Source organism: Falco peregrinus, chromosome 2 (assembly GCF_023634155.1).
Source record: "Falco peregrinus isolate bFalPer1 chromosome 2, bFalPer1.pri, whole genome shotgun sequence".
Classification (NCBI taxonomy): Eukaryota; Metazoa; Chordata; class Aves; order Falconiformes; family Falconidae; genus Falco; species Falco peregrinus.
In genome coordinates, this window is record NC_073722.1 from 92,875,513 (window position 1) to 92,897,053 (window position 21,541).

Here is a 21,541-nt window from a genome sequence, read left to right on the forward strand (position 1 = left end):
GAAGGGCAGCTCGGGTGCAGGATCTGGATCAGGTTTTCCCATAGTCCCTAGACCTGCCCTCAGCTGGATTCCATCACTGGGAACTGGCTCCTGAGCTCCATGGCATTACCTTGCTTGGTTAAAAAGCAGCAGTTCAGGCTTGGTTTTGTTTCACGAGGTAAGGTGAGCGATGCAGCCCCTGCTCGCGCGGTGCTGCCGGGCACAGCTTTTGCTCCTGGTGGGATTTTCTCCAAGGGACAGGCAGGTGCCGCTCGGGGGGCAGCTCGGTACCTCACTGGCAGAGACGTGCTGCAGGACGAGCAGGGCAGCACCGAGGCGGCAGCCCAGACCAAGCCCAGGCAGCGTGAAGTTTCTTTTTTAACAATTCAGCTCGATTTTTTGTTACAGAGGGAACCCACCAGCACTAGAGCAAGGATGCAGAAAGAGAGACGTGACCTTTTAATGCAGCCACGTCTGTACGAGTGTTGTCTGTCATACTGTCCCAACACCACACAGACGTGCCATCTCCGGGGCGGAGGAATCATGAATTCCCATCCTTTCCTTTTACACACATAATACAGGCATTGGAGCTCAGATTGTAGCTTTTTGGGATTTAAGATTACCATATTCTTCAGACTTTCAAATTTTTTAAATGCTGCTAAAGTTTTATCTTACTATTTAACAAATATGTTTTTTAAACCAATTTCCCATAGTTATGTTATTAAATGATTTTTACCTTGCAGTGGCAACAGGTGATGCATTTGATTGTACTTTTTTTTTTTTGGTGGAATTTGTATTAAAATGACATCTGAAGTCTTGATTAATTACTTCAAGAACATTAAATGTTTTAAAACATGCAAACCTATGAGAGCAGAGAGCTGTTAGCAGCAGTATAAAGTGTTAGACCCTAGTGCTTATTTGTTTGTAACAGCATTTATTCTGCTGTAGCCTCAGAGTGAATATTTAGATCTTAATAAATTTGTCATTTTCCTACACAGTGACAATTTTACAGTCCCTTGTGTTTTCTGTATCGGTGTATCTGCAGGGCTCCCAGTTTGTGGGGCTTATTTTTAGGCAAATTTTTAGCTCATGTATTAGGAAGAAGTTACCTGGTGTTCAAAAAACCCATGTGACATACATAGGACAGGGGTGACATGACATCAGAGATGGGCAGTGAGCACGGAAGGCGCTGCTGCTTGCCAAAGACCTGTCCCTTGGAGACGGGCGCTCGGTGAGAGCAGAGGGTCCCAGCGGTTTATCAGCAGCTCTGCAGACAGCTCTAACACTATGACTTGCGCTTTGTGTTGCATTCAGTGCGTTCGGTCAGACCCTTCTGCCCTTCCCATGTGCAGATCCGGCGACGGGCTTTGCTGCCGTCATCGTGTAGGTCAGAGTCAAGTGGTGTCTCTCCCTTTCCCGTTCTCCTGACTTCAGCAGCACTGCAGGCTTCTGCACTTTGGCACCAAACAACTACAGGGACGTAGGAGATTTTCCAAACCCAAATAGTCTTTATTGACTTCAACACACTTGTAACAGGCACAGAGAAACGGTGCGGTGGAGCACCCTTCGGTGCTGGGTCTGGCTAAACGGTCGTTGTGTGGTTTGGGGGAAGCTCCCCTCGGCTCAGCCCCATGGTCCATGCGCCAGGACAGAGCAAGCCCTGGAGCCGTCCCCGCGGTGCCGCTCCCCAGAGGCAGCGCTGGGGCACGTGGCTCTTCCTGGATCCACGGGCCTTGGCACTGGAGGAGCGTTGGACACCTTTGTGCTGGGCAAACAGCCCCTTCCCCTCCTCCCGTGCATCACCCTAGGTGCTGCGGCGCTTGGCAGCTACATGTGCCAACTGGCTGTTCTGTGTCTGGTTTGCTTCTGTCATTAGCAACTTCTTAACTGAAAACTTTTAGGTATCGGAGTAATACCAAGCAGGTAGACTGATGGGCTGAGAGTGAAGAGAAGCACGCAGTCACTACTTAGGTGCTTGCTTTGGTGGAGGGTTACTGGATTTCAATCTAAAACTTAACATCAGGTGTTTCTCCCCCGCTGCTCCACTCTGGCAAGACCCCACCTACAGCACTGCATCCAGCGTAAGAAGGACATGGACCTGCTGGAGCGAGTCCGGAGGAGGGACACAAAGATGATCGAGGGCTGGAGCACCTCTCCTGTGAGGGCAGGCTGAGAGCTGGGGTTGTTCAGCCTGGAGAAGGGAAGGCTCCAGGGAGACCTTAGAGCATCTTCCAGTACCTAAAGGGGCTGACAGGAGAGCTGGAGAGGGGCTTTTTACAAGGATGTGTAGGGATAGGACAAGGGGAATGGCTTGAACTGAAAGAGGGCAGATTTAGATTAGATATAAGGAAGAAGCTGAGGGCGGTGAGGCGCTGGCCCAGGTTGCCCAGGGCGGCTGTGGGTGCCCCATCCCTGGGGGTGCTCAGGGCCAGGCTGGACGGGGTTGGAGCAACCTGGTCTGGTGGAAGGTGTCCCTGCCCGGGGCAGGGGGCTGGGACTAGGTGATCTTTAAGGTCCCTTCCAACCCAAACCTATGATTCTATGAATTCATGTCAGTATGAACTGCAGCATCATTAGGATGATGCACAGGGAATTAATAAGCTTTCTGGAGGTCACAGAGAATAAAAAAAATCTTTCTTAAGAAAAGCTTTCTTAAGCTTTCTTAAGAAAAATTATGGAAGTGTGTGGGGGGGTTCTTTAATTTTGGTATCAACTTGTACAATTTTGATGTAGTTTGAGTGATGTAATTGAAATTGCCTCCTCCCCTGAACTGTTACAGAACATCTTTGCACAGCAGTGTTGATGTTGACACCAACCATTTCTGGAGCTGCAAATAGCAATTTACTGTGTCCTGTGTTTGAAATACAGTGGATCGGGACCAAGTCCCCAACAATACGTGAGAAGGTAAAGCCCCTACTCCAGGTTAATTTAAAGTAAAAGCAAAGCACGTTTGAGACAAGGTACAACATAAAAGGAAAAAATCAAAAGCACAAGCTAAACTAAGCAGTGCCCTGTGCCTACCTTGGCTAGGAAAACGGAAAATTTGGGTTACAAAGCCAACGAGTTGCCAAGATCAGCCACGGAGCTGGGGGCCCTGAGCCGAGCACAGCGGTGCCCATGGAGGGAACTCTTCCCATGGAGGAATCCTGTGCCCTCCTCACAGCCGCAGCGGGTGTAAGAGGCTGCCCTGGAAGAAAACCCCATCCCTAGCAGGTGCCAGGGTGGAAGGCTGTGTGTAGCGCTAGAAAGCAAGGTGAACAGGGAAAAATGGTGGGTTTTTGTATTTAATCAGTTTCGAATCATTTTCAGTTTGATTTTGGTTTAAAAAGAACACCCGGTTGGCACTTGAAGAGCTGCTGCTTCAAGTCATTATCTGGATTTGACCACTTAGCCTTTGCCCAAACCACAGTAAGAACATTTCAGCATCTTAGGCTGAATCTCTGTGTCTGCGTCGGCAAATAACTCAGCACAAAAGCAGTGGGCTGCGGAATGGAGCGGGTGGTGCAGCTGGGGGTTACTCCAGAAGGATTTCGTCTGGCCCTGGTGGAACATCTCCACCTGTAATTCGTGGCTGGCTGAGGATTTTTTTTTATTTATTTTTGTTCTGGATTGCAACCCACCTTCTGCTGGACCTCTGAGCTGCCTCTGGTGAGTCACAGCCTGCTGCGGCCGGTGGGGCTGCCCTCGTACACCAGCGCGTGGTCCATGAGTGCTTCTTCAGCCTCGTAGCTGCTGTTCTCTAACTCGGTGGCCACAGGGCACAGCTCCTGGTTGCACCACCTGAACAGAGAACACCAACAGTTTGTCTGAGCCCCGTGACACAGACAGTGCCGGTTTCCACTTAAGCCTGCCCAGTTTGGCTCCCTCATCACTGCTAGCATGGAGATTCCCCGTGGCAGGGAAAAGCCAGGATGCTGACACAACCAGCCCAGAAAGCTGTTTGTCTCTGTCCGTGATGGTGGAAAGTTTGGGTCTCACCATGGCAGAGGTCAGGTCACATGGAGGGGCAGAGCAAAGGCTGCTGCATTGCACAAGAAATCCCCCAGAGCGGTTAGGGCTAGAGGAGGTTTTTGCTTACCTTCGAGCAGCAGAGATGTCTGTGGAGGAAGCGTCAGGCCGAGCTGCATGTTCAATTAAAAGAGCTCCTGTGGAAGAGTGGGAGACATCAGTATCCCCGGGCTCCAGCCAAAACAGCAAGGGCTTGTAAAAAAGAGGGTGGTGGCTACTTTCCAGCAGCATGTGCCAGGCTGGGCTGCCTCGGTTTGACAGATGGTGGGGACCAAGCTTTCTTCAAAACTCCACCCTTTACCCAGAAGGTGTGAAACCAGGCCATTGCAGGACTGGTTCCTAGCCCTTTCCTGGGCTGAAATCCATCATTTCTGTCTTTCCCCCTACCTGCGTAGGTCCTTGCTAGGGTGTATGAGAAGTCTCTGGCTGCTAGCTCCATGGTCGCTGCGCCCTTTGAGCCAGCTGCTCGTGTGAACTGCACAAGACTGCTGATGGCGTCCCGCATTTGCTTGACGGCAGGTTCCAGTTTCATAGTGCTCGAAGCCAGCTCCAGTTTTTTCTGCAAAGAAAACAATCGCAGGAAAAATTACAGCATATTTACCTTCCGCAAGGAAACAGGACTGGTGAAAGCCTGAGCACACCCAGCAGCTGAAATCAAGGTGGCTGTAACTTGCACTGCCATAGGTGGGGCAGTCAGGGCACCCTGCGGCCTCAGGAAAGGGGACGGTTCCAAAAGCAAACTCCCAGCCTTGCCCTGAAGGTGAAAACCACCTGTGAGCCAGAGCCACCCCGTTGCTGTTCCCGTGCTGGCTTTCCAGATGTATGTGGGGACCAGATCCCATTCCCAGTTCTCTCTAATTACATACCTGTATCGGGTTCTAATTCTCCCATTTTTATATTTTTACTTCCACAAAGCTGTTACAGCTGTGTCCAGGCAGGAAAATTCAGATTTAAAGGAGCTTTTCTCTGCAAGTCATGTCAGTGGGAAGGGCCCCAGGACCAGAGCGGCCCGTTTCTAATGGACATCAGGCGTTTAACTGTGCCTAAAAGCACCACCTAAAAGCTCCCCCGAGTTGAGCTAAGCTGCTGCTTCCCCAGTGTCCCAACTGCCTTGTGACAGCACAAGCGATACCCTGCTGAGAGAGTCCAAAACAGTTGCTCTTTTGACACGGCACTCCCATGGCTGCCTGGATGCACCTGGCAGAGGCTAGCCTCTAATCTCTGCTTCCCCCTTACCAGGGATCGCACGAGCGCGTGCCTCCTGCATGGAGCTGCCAGGCTGGGCTGACGGCTTGGTCCCCCCTGAAGTCCCGCACGTGGAGAAGCAGCCAGCTCTCACCCACGCAGCCGTCGCCAGCCTCCAGACCCTGCACCCTGCCACAGCACTTGCAGCTGGGCTCTGCTGCAGCCAAGTAAGCCACGACCACCGGCCGGCTGCCCCAGGCGCTGCCTGTGCTGCCTGCACTGCCTGCGCTGCCTGCGCTGCCTGCGCTGGGGGCTGGCCCTGCCTGTGTCGGTGGGCTCAGCCCAGGAGCCTCGTGTGCCCCGATAACTGCTCCACAACGTTCAGACCTGTCTCTCTGCAGTAGAACTCAAGGATTACCTCGGACAGAATTGCGAAAAAGAACCGTTACGTATTTAAGTAGCAGAGCAGGTGGTAGGAGGTGCTTTTTGTTAATTAGTCTCATTTGCAAGCTATTTATCAAGCTAAAGCCTACAAGTATCTGCTGCGCAGAACTGATTTTTTTTAATGTTTTTGAGGCTTTCTGGCTTAAGCGATCATGCAGTTCCTCTTGCCGGTACGTGAAAATCCAGCTTTTTGCACAGCAGGACTCTGGACCGCACAAGCTGAACCCAGTTTTGTTTTCTGCAGCACGTCTGTGCATGACACCTTCTGCCTCACCATTGCCCTGTATTTTCTGACTATTAATACAAGAAAAACACAATCCTCAATGGATGCTATTCTGTGCTCTAGGCAAAGTGGTACATAAATACTCACAGCATGTGCTGTACAAATACAAAAACACCATCATTAAAGCGGTTAGGTCTAGTGCCAAGATAAAGTCCAAAGAACCCTCCGAGCCCACAGAATGCTAATAAGATGTTTTAGAAGTAGCTCAGAGCTTGTTGCTAACATGAATCAAAGACCCCAAAGGCATAAACTTATTCCCAGCAGCTTGGGTGGAAGCCAGCAGCACACAGGGCAAGCACAGAGACGACGTATGCTTTTCTATCAGCACCCTCACACTAATGATTGAGGTACGAACAGCGACATCCTACGCTGCCTTGCTTTTTAAGGTTTAAAGACCTGGGCAGTACAGACCAGGAATATAAAATCGTCATTTTAACCTTAGGGGGCAAAAAAGACATTGTATTCTCTCTGCTCTCCAATAATTTACACCTTTATTTTTGTCCCCCAGATTACACTCATTCTTTTCCTAACCAAAAGCACTGAATCTTCTGAAAGATCAAGCTGGGTTTTTCCACATCCTCCCCTGCATTTGAAAACGAGAGGCTGGAGAGCTGCTTGAGGGAGGCTGGAGGCAGAAGCAGCTCCTTTTTTCCTCTCCTGCATGTTGATCTGCTACAGTTCCCGTAGGGTGTAACTGAGGGGAGGCACGCACACACAGCATCGCTGTGCCTGTTGTACAGTTCTTTTCTGACTGAAATCAGAGAGCAAAAGAGCTTCAGAGCTCCAATATTTCTGATTTCTTCATTTTTGACTGAGGAATTCTAAGATGCCGTGCTGTCACTAGCAGAGCAAGATTGTCAGAATGGTATTTTACTTAAAAGATTAATCATGAGTATTTAAAAATACAGCAACAGGAAGAACATTCAAAACAGGCCTAGAAGCACAAGTCTCATGTTAATGCTTCAAGAAAATACATAGCCTCACTTTAATAACCTACATTTATTTTCTGCTGTGTTATAATTGTGGTTATGGTTTGAAAAGGACCTGAAAAGACTATCACATGTCCTAGATTATGTCTGATTTGCAGCTAGAGTTTCAGCCCTACGCAGTCATTCTTGATGCATAAGATGGTTGATTCTGAGCTCTGCAAGATGCTCGCAGGCCTGGCATTCAGAAACACAACTGTACTGTAACGTGACCAAATTTAATCTAAAGTGAATAAAATGCAATGATCAAATAATTCCCCGGTGCTATTTTAGAGTCACTTTTCAGAGTGTAATTGAATTCTAAAGTACACCCAACGCTCTGGCTCAAAATTCCAGCTAATAAATTTTTAGTATAACATGAAGTGACTGCCCCCGTGCAGCATCCACCTGAAACTCCCACCGCAGCTGGACAGTCTCTCACACTTGCCCTTTTCACCATGTGTTCTCCTGTGACTTTGCAGACTCATTACCTCTGGACCAGGTGGTTTGTAATACACTTGCCTGTGTATCAAGAACCCTAAACCATCAGCTTCTCGTAATCACATTATGCAAGGATGAGGAAGTTCTCTGTGTTTCCCTCTTTCTGGGGATAATTACATTGGGTTCCTGGTCCTAGATCACACCGTCAGCAGTAAGTATCCCACCATCAGCAGAGGCAAGTGACACAGGATAAAAGCAAAAATAGGTGGCAGTGGGGCCGGGGGGGAAGTATCTGAGATACGACCTTCAGAGAACAAGGTGCTACGCTGTACTAAGTCCTAATGCTGCTTTCTCTGAAGCAGGCTGTCATTGGGCACAAATCCTGCAAACTGAGAACCTGGATGGACAAACATAAAATAAATTGTACTCATTTTGTGTGCATCAATAAAAAGAAAACCCCTTTATGAAGGGCTAAATGATTTCCTCAATAGATGTGAATGGGAATGATGTTTCAAAATGAGCAAGACTCCCAGACACCAAAAGAATTTGGACACCTGGAGCTCAAAAAGAGGTTGTTTATCACCTGTGAGTGAAACCCTGATTCTGGTGTAGAAACACTGCACATACCTGCCTGATGCTGAAGAGGCACTCTGCAGACATACCTCCCAGCCTGCCTTTCCAATGTCTGGCTGCTGGAGGCATAAGGGAAAAGCCTTCTGGCACATCCAGGTTACATTTGCCAAGTATGAGCTGTTATACCCAGAATCTGTGCATCAATCCTGCTCTCCCAGCTCCAGCTGCTCTGCGTGCAAATGGAGGCAGCTTCAGTGTGACGTGAGCAGCAAATGCAACGGCACTTACTGGAATCTGGAGACCTTTAAAGTCAGTGCTCGCTTGTTCACCCTCCAGTCTCATATACAGCATGATTTGCTGGAGTGCAAGAGCAATGATGAGCTTGTTAATTAATAAATCTCAACACTTGGCGTTACTGCTGGGCAGGTACCTGCTCTGAATCATGTTGCTGTGTTCTTTAATGCTTCTCTGATGATCCAGTTGTTAAAAAGCTGGAGGGGCCCTCTCAGCTACACTGGTGAGGTGCTCCAAGGACTGTGGTATAGCACCTCGGTGGGGTATTTGTTTAGATTAGCAAAGTGTAAGGCTGGGGAGGCCGCCTTCTTACCAAATTATTTTTAGAGCCTGCCACCAGCTCCTTTCCTTCTCCACTCCACTGCCTTCGGTGTCAGACTAAGCTGCTTTTGATCAACAGCTGGACCAGTTGACTTTTTAACTAGCAGGTGTGCTTAGTGCTGTTTATGAGCAGGTTTGGCCTTCTTGTTTGGTAGTCAAATTGTTTGAGGTATTTTTCCTTTATCAGAAGTTGTCTGAGAGGATGGCAAGGAGACACTCACCTCTGGAGGTCAGAGAGGTGCTCTGTAGAGAATGCAGCTGAGTTGTGGGTTTGAAATTTAACAGAAGATGCCCACGGCAGCCACTGGTGAGAATTACTCAGGTTCTATCCAGCTGTCAATGCTGCAGGGAGCGCAGTGACCCAGACCTTTCCCTTCCCCAGGGGTCTGGATGAGAAAGTGAAGGCTATGCATGGTCAAATCCAGCACGCCAGATGCCCAGGATTCCCTCGCTGTGTCAGGGCTAAGGTAATGTGGATTGCTCTGTCTGGATTGATAATGCCATCCCTGACCGACACACTGATTATGCCTTTCAGACTAGTTCCTGTCTCCCTTTATGGGACCTATCAAACCAGCTGATGCTCGTTTACCTTCATGAAATTCTGAGCTGCTTTGATCTCTCCTTGACTGCCTGTCACCTGCGCACCTTCAAAAGAGCAGCCTGTAAGTAAAGCCAGGGGACAGCAAATCTAAAGAGGCAGCAAAGGAACTTCTTTGGCTCTTTCCATCTTTTCAGTGGGAATAAAAATAGAAAGTCATAACGCAGTCGGTAACCCTAGTGAAGGTTTAATATTCAGCAGTCTTGTGGTGTTTTTCCAGTTAAGAAACAAACCCACAAAATTATTTTGGATTCAGGAAGGTGACTCTTTCACGTTAAAAATATACTTGTATCGGTACTCGTCATGAGGAACTCTGACAATGCAAAACTCTTCACTGCTGAGATGAAAGCATCTGCGTTTTTTGCAGCACACAAGGATCCCAAAATGAGCACTGCCTGCGTTCTGCTTTTGTAAGTGCTATTTAAAGAGAGAATTGTAAGACACCTTCTGAATACCTGTCTAAAGCTTTCAGTTTGCTCATATTCCCTGCTGATCTCAACTAGGAGCATAAACACCAAATGAGACTTCGCCAAAGTGGGCACATCAGGCTGACCAGTGCTTTTGATGTGGGCTTACCTGTACTGCGGAGAGGAACACAGCCATCACCTGTCCTTGACTCTTGGTGAGGGATCGCAGGACATCAAGTGACAGGATATTTGTTGTTCCCTCCCATATGGACAGTACCTGGGGGGTAGAAGAGACTGTGGAAGAACATGAAAGAGCCTTTTGGGGAGACTGCAATGAAGAAAGGGAAATGTGAGGAAACAAAGGCATGGGGCAGCGCTAAGGGATATCAAGGAAATCTCCAGAGATGTCTTACCTCACCACAAGCGGAAAGGAGCAGTGGTGATGAGAGCTAGGAGCCCCAGCTCCATTGCTGAGCTAGGAAACAACCCCAGCACCAGGAACAAATCACATCTCCTCCCTGGTGATGGCTGAGCTCAGCTGGAAGGCAACTAGGAAAGAGCTGCCACACCTGGAGTGAGTCTGGGGAGGACTGCGCATGTCTTTAGCAGGCAACCATGCAACACTGTGCAGGGGACTAGGTGACACACAGGAGCTGCTGCTTCCTTACCAGAGTATCACGGACTATGACTGGCAAGCCTGTATCCTCCATGTAACCTTGTCCTCCAAAACTCTCCATTGCCTCAACAACAACAGCAGAAGCCTGCAAAATGCAGAGAGCTGACATGATCCACGTTGCACAAGGGGAAAAAGTGGGGAGAAACCTCTAACATCACACAGCAGTTCCTGCTGGGGTGGGACTGACTGGGACCCACTGATTTGCTGAGATAGGTTGCTCATTATATGCAGGAGGAGCAGCCCAGGGAATGAAGACTGAGTAGCACTGAGAGGGGGCCTGCAGGAGCAGTCAGACTGTGGGAGAAGGTCCAGGGACAGTCTGTCTCTGCACAGTCCTCTCTAGGCAAGGATAAACCTGTGGTTTGCTTGGTACACAGGAGTACATGGCTCTAGTTCAGGAGTCTTTACCTTCTACTTGCCTATGGTGTGTAAGCTTCTGGGTACTTAAGCTAAGGGCAAACAGAAGAGGGACAGACCCCTGAAGTTAAAGCTAACGCTAAGCTATTAACACCTCCTCTTCTATTTATTCATAACTAGGGGAAAGATACTCCCCATGGCTCAGCACCCCACCTTAGTCTTGGGGCAGCCTCAGCAGCATTCCTCTGGGGCATGTGGAGTACTTCACAGACAGCGCTGGCTCCGTCTGTTCGGATCAGACAGCTGATCTGTGGCCTTGAGAGCAAAGGGACAAGTCTCCTACCCACAGCTCCAGCTGCAGTGCAGAGCAATAATTGCCACAGGTCCTGCAGCCAGAGGTCACTGCTGGTATCCCCTGCTTGCTGCCCTTCACGCTGGCCGTGTTAGCCACTTCTCTTTCCAGCTCTGTGGTTGCTAATGTGCCACACAGCCCCACTCCTGGCTAATCAAACTGGTTGTTCCATACCTGCTTCCCTGTGTACAGTTTGGCAACTGGTATCAGCAGTCTCAAGAGAAGCTGGTCTTGCTCACTCGCCATGTTGGTTTCTACAAGACCAAGCAGACGAACAATCTCCATAAACAGCAAAAATGCCCCTCGTGTCTGCACCTGCAAGCAGAGAAGTGGGGAGTTTCACTGGCAAGGATCCATGACTCAGGCTGATGCACGCCTGATCTGCTGAGGTGCCACGAGAATATCTCGAAGGGATATGCAATAATGGGATGTCAGTAAAATGCCACCTCTGCCCATACAGACCCACAGCTTCATAGAAAAAGACCACAGACCAGCCACAGCACACAGCATGAACTATGGGCGCTGCAATCTAGCATAAGGAAAGGGGCAATACTATTTCATCAGCCCTACTCGGAGCCTTGTCAAAGCTCCCATCAGGCACTCAGGTCACAAATCCACATCCTTCCCAAGGGTAAGGGATGTGAGACCGCACATCTGGTCAGCCTCCAAGCACCAGGATCTGCAAGGTCTTTGACAGATTTCTTGCTGAGCAACTTCCCTGGCAAGTTGTGATTTGGGAAGCATCAGGATGTGGAGCTCTGTAGCCCCTGTGCATAATGATGCGCTGTGGGACTACATAGCATCTGGCCTTTCTTTCAGAGGTGGAGTTCTGGCCACAGGCTAAGAGATGCTGGAGCTTTATGTTTTACAGATGTTGACCACTTTCCCTCTCTCCCACTTTGCAGGAGGATTTTTAAATACTGTTTTTAAAATTTGCACGAACCTACTGCAGACTGAGGGCAAGCATTGGTGTTACACCACCTAAGAAAAGAAGCAGTGCCTGGACAGATGAAAGGAGAACTGTGTGCCTTCTTTGTGCAGTTTTAGTAGGGATGGGAAGCCACCTGTGTCCTGTGGATTTAATGAGCTGCTACAGCTTGCAGTGGTGGCAAAGCTGTGAGACATTCTGCAGCGAGCGAATGCCCACACACAAAATTCCTCCCAGAGCCAGAGTGCCAATTCATGCTGCTCTCTCTTCCTATTGCCTTAAATGACATTCACACCTAGAGGCTGTACTCAACTCGGTGTCTTATGGTGATGAGCACTGTGCAGGTACACAGTGAAGACAAACTTCTCAGAAACTGAAGTACATGGTGACTACTCAGGAATTCTTCAAGCCTGCTGGGAACAGCTCATCTGGTGTACGAGCTACCAGGAAAGCTGGATGAGTCTGTATCAGTCCTGGACAAGAGTCTGTTAACTGCAGTTTAGGAGACCATGGTGTCATACTCAGACTCTGCTAATGACCAACTTGCCGAGGTCATGGCAAATCATAGGAGGTGCATGCATGAACTTTGGCACTCCTCTCAGGATAGCTCCCCAGTAATTGTTGTTTAGGACAACCTGAAGTCCAGCAGAGAAGCTAGGTCTATCATCAGATCAAATCACACTAGAATATGGCAATTTCCCTGCTGCGTACATCTCACTGTAGCAGAAACAGCCTTTACATCTGACAGCTGCACACAGAAACAAGCTGGCTGTGCTCATTAGCAGCTGAGGATCTCTGCCCTCTTTCCTTGCCCACAGGCTCAGCTCAGCTCCCAAAAGCCTCACCTCCATCCGAGCTATCGTCTGCATGTGTAGGGGATGGTCCTTGAGGCACTTCCCAAAGGCAACCCGTCTGCGTGCATACTCCCTGCTCAGACTGATCATCCTAGAGAGAATACAGTCAGGGAAAGCAGTTAGACCAGCAACCTTCCACTTCTGAGCTTTTCCTTCCAGCCACCCGCATTGGAAGGACCCTGCCTAGCTGTACCGCGCCAGCCTCGGTCACCCACCCACAGGCCAACCTCCTCCAGCACTGCTGGCTTCCAGACCTGTGCCTGCAAAGGCATCAGATGTCAATCGGCTGCAATGCTGAGCATTGCAAAGTCCCCTTGTCCTGACAAGCTGCTTGTTCAGCTCTGGGCAGGGGGGTCCATGCTGCCTTTACCTTCTCATGGAAGCTACTGCACAAATGACATTGTGGATCCGAGTTATGTTCAGCATGTTGGAGATGGAGGCCACTCCGCGACCCTCTGCAGAGATCTGAAAGCATCAAGGAACAAAGGCTGATGTGAGCCTTTCACACAGCCTTGGAAGTGAACACATATCAAAGTGAAAACTGTGTCAACAGATACATAGATATAGGCTGTCCACCCTGCCTCTGTCCTCAGGCACCACAGAGATCTGCTTGCTTTAACATATGGCTGTCTCGTTTCAGCCAAGCCTGTGGCGTGACCAGGGAGGTGGCTTTGGAGACCGTGTCAGTACTATCAGCTCTGGCCCTTGCTGCTTGTTCCTACCTGCATGCTACATCGAACTGTCCCTCAGCTGGGTCAATGCAACTGGATTAGGGAAATGACCAGCCTAAAATGACTTTTTAATTTTTTCTTCCCTCTCAACTTTTCCTGAGCTCTTCTCAGCTCTGTCCCACACACAGCCCTGTTGGTGAAGCGTTCTGCAAAGTGAACAGCCAGCCACAGAGGTAGAAGAGGGGAACTTTTTCAGTTGGTATCACTGCCAAAACCCCCAGGAGTGGTCTGCCATGCCAAGCCAGCCCAGTCCCAACAGGAAGGTGAAACCTTACGTACTAGCTCTGCTTTAGCTCCATCTAGCCATAGCTCTGCTGTTGCCATCTGCCGTGTGCCCAACTTGTCTTTCAGCCTTTGCACTTGGATGCTGTTTAGCTTCCCCTCCTCATCTCGAACCTTCAGGAAGAACAGGGACAGGCCACTGGAACCCTGAGGCCACTGAAAGGCATGCAAAGAGGATTTCATTACAATGAAACAAGGAAGAAAAAGAATGCCCCTGCTCCTTCACCTGGTTCCGCTATCAAACAGCACTGGTTTACCTTTCCTTCAGCATCCGCTACCCTGGCCAGGGTTAATGTCACATCCGAATCGGCAGCCGATGTAAACCATTTAAAGCCATAGAGACGGTATGTACCGTCAGGCTGCTTTCTGGCCACTGTCTCTGTGCCATTAGCTGAAAGAAAGAAAGAAGATCATCTTGCCTTTACAGGAACTTCTGTATTAATCAATGCTGAATTTCGGGTTAAGCAGCAGCTCTTTGAAGTCACCTCTTGCTATCAAGATGGAGTATGGGTTAGCTGCTAATCTCTTTCATTGACCCTGGATAAGAAATGCAGCCAGAGTTAAGCACTAGAAAGGAAATATGCTTTTTTAACTGTGAGCCTTTCCAGCAGTTGCTCCAGAATTACACCTGGTACTGGCAGTGCTTTGTAAGCAGAATGCACCACGGTGTATAACCAAATGCCTCCATTTCTTTAGGAGCTACCACAGCCAAGAAAAACAAAGGGTGCTATGGAACTGGGAGTCCTGCAGTGATGCACATCTTTCACTCCACGGCTGACCCTTTCACTTCTTCCACCAGGAAACCAGCTGCAGCTTCATTAGATGCAGGTGACTCCCCTTCCACATTTCTGTCTCCTCAGCAGAGTTCTGAGGTTTCCTGGCCCATCATGCTATTAGTAACATTGGCCAAGGAATAAAAGTCGAAGGCCAAGAATGCTTACGCAGTCCCAGCTGGCATGGGTCTAACTGTCTTGCTCAAGGTTTAGATTATAGAGCTAGACATCAATGTGGCAGTGTGTTATCTGTGCGAGGAACACACGCTGCAGCTGCCTGTGTGTACTGCATGCATCAGTGGACAGAAGTTGGGCCTTTTGTTGGTTAAGCAGAGCTATGCAGAGGATTTGGATGACTCCTGCTGAAGTTTCCTAAACCAGCTACCTGGTTTTGTAAGTTCCCCATACCACTCATTTTCTCAGCTCTCGCTAACACATCTAACTGCTGCTGCAGTTGCTTCCCACCTCAGAACACGTACCAACATCAGAGCCTCCCCTGCGCTCAGTCATCCACTGGCCAGAGGTCCAGAACTTCTTGGGGTCACGGGATGTCAGGTGGTCAAAAGCACTTTTCAGAGATACAGGAAAACCTAGCGACTGTTTTGGGGGAGGGGGAAAAAAACGAAGATGATCATAACACAATAGATGAAATCAAGACAGTTGCCTTAACTCACACTGGTGTGTCCTAGGCTCTGAACAGACAGTCTGCAAGCAGGGGAGCGGGGCACCGAGTGTCCTACACTGCCAAGCATCTGCATGTACTGCTGAGAGTCTGTGAAACTGTCTGGCTCCTGTATGGCTGCTGGAGCACTGTGCAGACAGAAGGTGCGGACTTGTGTTGCAAAGATGAGTGCTGAGCATCCCCTACCCGCCTCGGATTTCTGCACTGCCAGACATCTGGACAGAGAGCTTTCAAAACAGCACGTGTGCCAGGGTATCTGCATATGTTCATATACGCTGGATGTCACCAGCACCCAAAGTGCTGCAGGAAAAAGGTAACAACCTTGTACTTTTTTTCTTTTTATTGAATTTAAATGCCCAGAGCTAGCTACTTAAGAGCTAGCTTTTCTCTGCATCCTGCATAGCCACTGACAGAGGTACAAAGGGTGTCACTAGGATGCAGAGCCAAACCTTCAGACTGGAAAAGTCTTGCTTGCTTGGTTAATTTACATCAGGTATCAATCTGACCCAATACATGTAACTCCATTCCACACATGAAACATGAAAACAAACCATCCTGTAGTAAAAACATATGGGATGCCTTTCCAACTACCTGCAGTGCCACAGGTTTAATGTGCAGCAAAGGCCTTGTTGTCCACAGTGTTGTAAATAAACATAAAAGCTAGCCTGGACACAAAGGCTTTGTAACTGTAAAGGAGAAAGGCAGTGGGTGACAGAGCTGAGTCACAGAGCAAGGGCGGGCCATGCCCAGAGCCAGATGGCAGATCAGCTCTCCTCCATCCTGGGCCAGTGCTCCAGTCTCTAGCCAGCCCTGCCAGGCCATGGGCTGTGCGCTCAGAGACCAGCTAAGCTCATACCTCAATGACTTTGGCTGCCCCATCAGTCATGGCCAGTGGACAGCTGAAACCTCCAGAGAAGCTTGAAAACAAGTACAGTTTGACAGCCTGATGCAAACGACTGGGAAGGAAAGAGAGTGAAAACAGCAGGTTATGCAGCAGTTAACAACAGGAGGATAAAACATCTTGAGTAGGGAGAGGAACAAAATACAGCCAAAACAGGTGAGAATCAGACCACTTATTTCTGAGAGGGCAAAAACTGTTTCAGCCAGGAAGAGAGGAGCAGCAGTTTCTCCATCCCAGAGGGACTGCCAGGGCAAGGCTGGATGAAAGGCATTGCTTGCCAGCTGGTGCACATTAAGAGCAGTTTTTTTTAAAAAAGAAATGTGAGTCTATCTCCAGAGGCTGGAATACAATGAAACCACAAGTAAATCCCAGATCTTTAGCTGTGTTACCACTAATGCTTGTAAAGCTGGAGCAGCGCAGGGAACTCCCAGGTCCCGGAATTAGGAAGGTGACATCAAAGAATATTATGATCAACTGTAGGCCATTAGTTACAGCTTATCATTGCCGCTGTGGAACATTGCAGTGGACAGACACTGCTGTTCAGTACAGCGGTAGGTGTGCTTTTGTCCGTGCATCATCTGTTACCCATTATACAACAAGAAGTTCAGTCCTACAAGATGCTGAATATAGCTTGCTAAGAACAACCAGGAAAGCACCAAGTCATTCCCAGGCTCCCCCAGTTACCTCCAGCTGGAGTATCTTCTCTCATAGGCCTCAGCAATCAGCCCCTCTTCTGCCGCAATCTCTTTCATCCTCCTCCAGGCTGAGCAGGTGACAATTTGATCCACACGCTGCCCCCAGGCATCATACTGCCGAAACACTGGGGGGTTCAACTCGCATTCCCATCCTAGAGGTTTGATCTTGGTTAGCAGACGGTTTCCAAACCTCTCCAGGTCCTGATTCACCTCCTCCAGTACCTGTGAGGCAACAACAAGAGCCCTTCAGCATGTCCCTGGAAGGCAAGAAGCCTCAGCCAGTCCTAACTGGAAAGGCAGAGGACTAACCATATTGTCCTGTGGCGCTAGTGGTCTCTTGCCACTTGGCCCTTCCATGCGTTCAGTAATGCAGCACGACAGCTTGTCTCTTAGCCTCTGCTGGCACAGCTGTGCTCAGCTGTCACTTTTTTTTTTTTTTTGCCCCAAAATAATTTTTTCAAGTTACTTTTGGCAGCATCTCTGGATTTTAAAAAAGACAGAAGAGCTTTTGTATCAGCACTGAGAATGCCACAGATGTACATGAGCAGGGGGGCTGGACGAGACGATCTCCAGAGGTCCTTCCAACCTCAGCCACTCTGTGATTTACTGTTGGAGAAGAATGCCAGGGGAACAGCTGCCAAAAATGGAAAGCTTCCACTAGGCTCAGCAGTTACTTAACTATCAGATTAGAAAAGGAGGGACAGAGCCGCCACTTGAGCTTCAGCCTGGCACGCAGGGTGTCTAGATTAAAATTTCTACCATGCATCCAGCCTCCTGAATGGCCCTGAATAAGGATTCATGTGCCCGTGTTTCAGCCAGGCTTAGCTGACTTGGACGGAGTATTCTGTCCATAGTTAGTGGAGCGAAACTGGCACCCGCAGAGGAGTGATTCACTCCAACCCTCTCAGATACCTATTTCAAGGTGACAGGAATTGCCTTCTGCAAGTGCTGTTCGCTGTCTGTGGCCAAAGCCTGGTGAACTTGCCTAGGCTTAAATAACCTGACTTATGAATGATTAAATTAGGCAGACCCCAACCTCTAGCACTGCTGGATGCTCATCAGCTTCAATACATACAAGACTATACTGGGGGTCAAAGAAGCACCTGGTCTAGATTTGCTTTCATCAGGGAAGTATTTTTTTGCTGTTCTCTACCCCTCAAGAGATGCTCATTTCCTCCTCAATATAACAATCGTGGAGGTGAACCCTGTAGTTGCTCTACCCAAAACGGTGCAATTACAGAACATTAATTTGCTGTTGATGAAATACAAACACTGCTTCTTCCTCTCCCTGCCTCCCGCTGTATTGACTTTTCATTCAACTACATCCCGTATGATTGATTCTTTCATCACTCTGCCATTCAGTGTGTGTAATGAGGATCCAGCACACACTGCCCATTTCCTACTCTGGAAGTCTCCATCCTCAGACCAGCTAGTTTTCCTTCAGGTGGATGGTGAAACAGTGTTAAAAATCACAAAACAAGCCAAAACCATGCACGAGAACCCTGTCAACCAGTACAGCTCGTGCCGTACTCCTGTTTGCTCTTGGTGGAGCTCAGCTGGGATGGGTGTATGCCTCCAATGCTTATCATATCTTGATAACAATTTGGAGGTTGTTTTAGAGGCATAACCTAAGATCCAGGGTTCATGGACTTTGCTGATCCCTGAAGCACAAGAAACTTTGAACTGTTTACCAGGTGTTTTTTGTGGGCAGAAGAATATGAGTCTACCAAATGGGTCTCACTCTGCAGTGAACTCAGACTGCAACAATCACTTCACCTCATCCACATTCTCTAAAAAAACCCAAACAACCCAACTGCCTAGCTGTGAGCTCATGCCCTGACCACACGTAACCTTAAAAAAATCACCATGTTGCCCAAGTGAATGTGTTTATTTTCAAGGTAAAAGAACAAAATCTGAGCTCCTATGAAGAACAAAATCTGAGCTCCTATGTTTGTGACAGCTGAACATAACACACAACAGCCTGGGCACTCCAAAAAATGTACACCAGGATACAGAGAGGGCATCTGTAAACCATTAGGGTCAGGGCTGAAGCTGCTACCCAGCAGCATCTGCTGGGTGGTCTCATTCACCCTAATTCATCCTTTGATGTCCCAGGGCACATTAACTGTGCAAACATGATCCTTTATATTAAAGGACATATTTTTAGGGAGATAAAAAAACAATCAACAGATGCCTTTTCACAATGATGCCCGGAAAAAGCTGGTGCTTTCTTCTGTGTTCTCCAGAAATCACTTCCAACAAAGAAAGAAATCTTTTGCTTCATTCCAGGAAAATTTCTGTGTTCACCACTGAACACAGATGAATAGTACAACAGGAATCACCCTCCAGCGTGATGCCTGCTTCAGTGGGACACACAAAGCTTCATCTGTTGCTGCTCTCCTGGAGAGGAAGGTGTTCAGCTAGCTCTTAGGCTGCGAACAAGTGGGTGCTGCATCAAGCAGACAGCACAGACCGGGCTCTGCCTTTCAGCAGTGAGGCAACACTGCCCCGCTGGGACCAAGCACAGAAATGTACGGGAGATGCTGCTGATTCTCTGCTAAATTTTGCAGCCACTTTTGTCTTTTGGGGAAAGGAGTGGAAAGCAACTCTCAGCCTTGGTGAAATACAGCACTGTTCCTTTTTATTCTTTGGGAGACCTGAATCATGCTTCTTTCAAAGGTGAAGATTAGGAGCAAGATCTTCATGGTTGCCCAAAGACATCCCCCTTTCCCTGTTTTCTTTTTTGGCAAGAAGGCCACAGCAGTCCTTAGGGAGGCCTCATTCCTGTCTTTTGTGATGCCTGTGACAAAAGCAAACTCCCAACACTGTCACCAAACTCTTACTATCCTGTGTCTGTAAGGCCTCACAGACCTGAAGAGCAAGCAGAGGGAGGAAGGGTGTCACTGAAAGCCACGTTTTGCCTCTCTACTCACCTGGTAGCTTTACAGGTCATTATATTGCTTCTGCTGGAATAAATCACAGAGAGGTCACACTCTGCTGCATGAAACCTGGTCTGTGAGAAGTGGAAAAGAGCTGTGGTCCTTGGGGTGACAGCAGAGGACAGCCAGTGAGATGAGCTGTCTCTTTCCAGCGGTTCCTGTAGCACTGGACCTCACAGAACAAGAGACCCACAGCTCAGGGTCTTACCCCACCTCTCTGCACCCATGCAAACTTGTAGAGAGCCTTCCCTGCCTGAAAATCAACCCAGAAAAGTCAACGACCTGTGCTGAGAACAAGCAAACCCTCACGGGCCTTTGCATCCTCTTCAGCGCTCAGCTGAGAACAGCCCCATACCTTCCTTCGGAAAGGAATTTCCTTAAAAGCCCCTCTCTTGAAGAGAGAAGTGGAAGCGCACCGCAGAGTTTGGAAGGACCTTACTTTTTTTCCTTTCTCTGAAATTTCTTTCTCTGGATGACCAGACAGCAAATGCCTGCACTGACAATCCCAAAACAACACTCCTGTTGCAAGACCCAAACTGGTCACAGGACTCCACTAAGCCACTTTATGCCCTGGCAGTATTTTTCACCCCTGCATTGATTCAAAGATAAACAGCGTCAAAAAGTGCTGATAAAACCCTCCCAGTTAAACACTCCAACCCCACAAAAGGGCTCAGAAAAGCTCAGTTCACAGTCTTAAACAGCACCCTAGCCAGAATTGTACTGTGCACACACAGAAACATAAACATGCATGTCAGACCTTGGGAGGAAGGTGTGTTTTCAAGTAACTCCGAAGCAAAGCGTCTTCCAAATACTGGTTCCCAGTCTCAGGCTGCTCTTGGAAGAGGGTCTCCATGTCCCTTTTTGCAAGGGGCATTTCCAGATCTTCTAAGACTTGTTTCTCTTGAGCATCCACCTGTTGCCCCTGCCCCACGGTTGTGTTGATTCCTTTACAACTCGGCAGTTGGCACTTCTCCCAGACACCAGGCAGAAAGCGAGGCGGCTGCCACAGCTTGCAGGCAGCACTGGATGTCCACCAAGGCAGGCGACAGGTAAACATGATCCTGCAAAGCCCTTGAGCGTGTCACGCCAACGGTGCTCACCTCCAGGCCCTTGTTCAACTGATGGCTGCACCAATCCTGCTCTGTTTTAATGTTGTGAAGTTATTCTCAAAAATCAGTTATGTCTTCTCTCCTCCCTCGGGGAGGAGCTTTCCAGCAGCTGTTGTCAACTGAAGTAGGGAAAAGGTCTTTGGAAAGAGATTGGAAAATGGCCTGGAAAAACACAAGTACTCAGAGAGCGCTGTGTCCTCCCCGGCCAGCTGGGCAAACTATTACAACCAACCGGACTGGGGAAACCAGGGGGGTGCTTCATTACAACCATTTCCAGAGCTGGGGAAACCAGGGGGGTGCTCCCACCCGCACCCTATCCCGTGGGATGATAACAGGGCAGAGATGAGAAGGAAAAAACAAGTTTCCTCATCTGAAGGATAACAAAATGCCTGGAAACGGGAAGAAATGGTCTAGGCAGGTTATTCTGTACACTAAGTTTACTGAGGAGACAGAGAATCCATCCTCCTTGCCTAGGTTGTGACACTGGCTCCAAAATCATGTTTCTTGTGAAGTCCCTGATGCTTTTAATGTGTTGGGACGGTATTAAGGCTCCCACTTTCCCTAGGGAAGTACTAGAACACTCGGAGGAGAATGTCTTCAAGGCTTTGAGCAATGTAACACCTGCACCTAATTTGGACTGGTATGTTACTAATAAAAACAGTATTTCACTTTAAAACGATTTTAAACAAGTATGACACCACCCACGCCGCCACGGCCTTGCCGTTCTTTCTTCCCCGGGGTCACCTATCCGTGAGGTGCAGCAC

General features: G+C 48.7%; 2 protein-coding genes across 9 annotated transcripts in view; one reads left to right on the forward strand and one right to left on the reverse strand.

The window, feature by feature from the left end:
- Positions 1-1,467: 1,467 nt before the first annotated feature.
- On the reverse strand, positions 1,468-21,388 carry LOC101922649 (acyl-CoA dehydrogenase family member 11-like). Of its 6 annotated transcripts, none has more exons than XM_027780889.2 (15): positions 20,426-21,388; positions 16,719-16,951; positions 15,990-16,089; positions 14,931-15,048; positions 13,936-14,069; positions 13,676-13,834; positions 13,036-13,130; positions 12,657-12,756; positions 11,058-11,198; positions 10,167-10,259; positions 9,668-9,775; positions 4,375-4,546; positions 4,058-4,124; positions 3,600-3,759; positions 1,468-1,915 (listed from the first exon to the last, which is right to left on the reverse strand). In XM_027780889.2, the coding sequence occupies exons 1-14, from the start codon at positions 20,723-20,725 to the stop codon at positions 3,633-3,635; spliced, it is 1,947 nt and encodes a 648-aa protein (XP_027636690.2). In that variant the 5' UTR covers positions 20,726-21,388; the 3' UTR covers positions 1,468-1,915; positions 3,600-3,632. The 6 variants fall into 6 exon arrangements, with proteins under 6 accessions (XP_027636690.2, XP_055650569.1, XP_027636691.2 ...); XM_055794594.1 differs by having other exon boundaries at positions 1,468-2,217; XM_027780890.2 differs by lacking the exon at positions 1,468-1,915 and adding an exon at positions 2,673-3,185.
- HORMAD2 (HORMA domain containing 2) overlaps positions 8,818-21,541 on the forward strand; it is a 37,250-nt gene continuing 24,526 nt past the window's right edge. The window contains exons 1-3 of one of the 3 annotated variants that reach the window (XM_055794599.1): positions 8,818-9,155; positions 14,375-14,506; positions 15,141-15,446. The gene's annotated coding sequence lies outside the window, so the exon portion shown is untranslated. Of the gene's footprint in view, positions 9,156-14,374; positions 14,507-15,078; positions 15,447-21,541 lie in introns of those variants that run through there. The other 2 variants (XM_055794603.1, XM_055794600.1) reach the window with 2 other exon arrangements.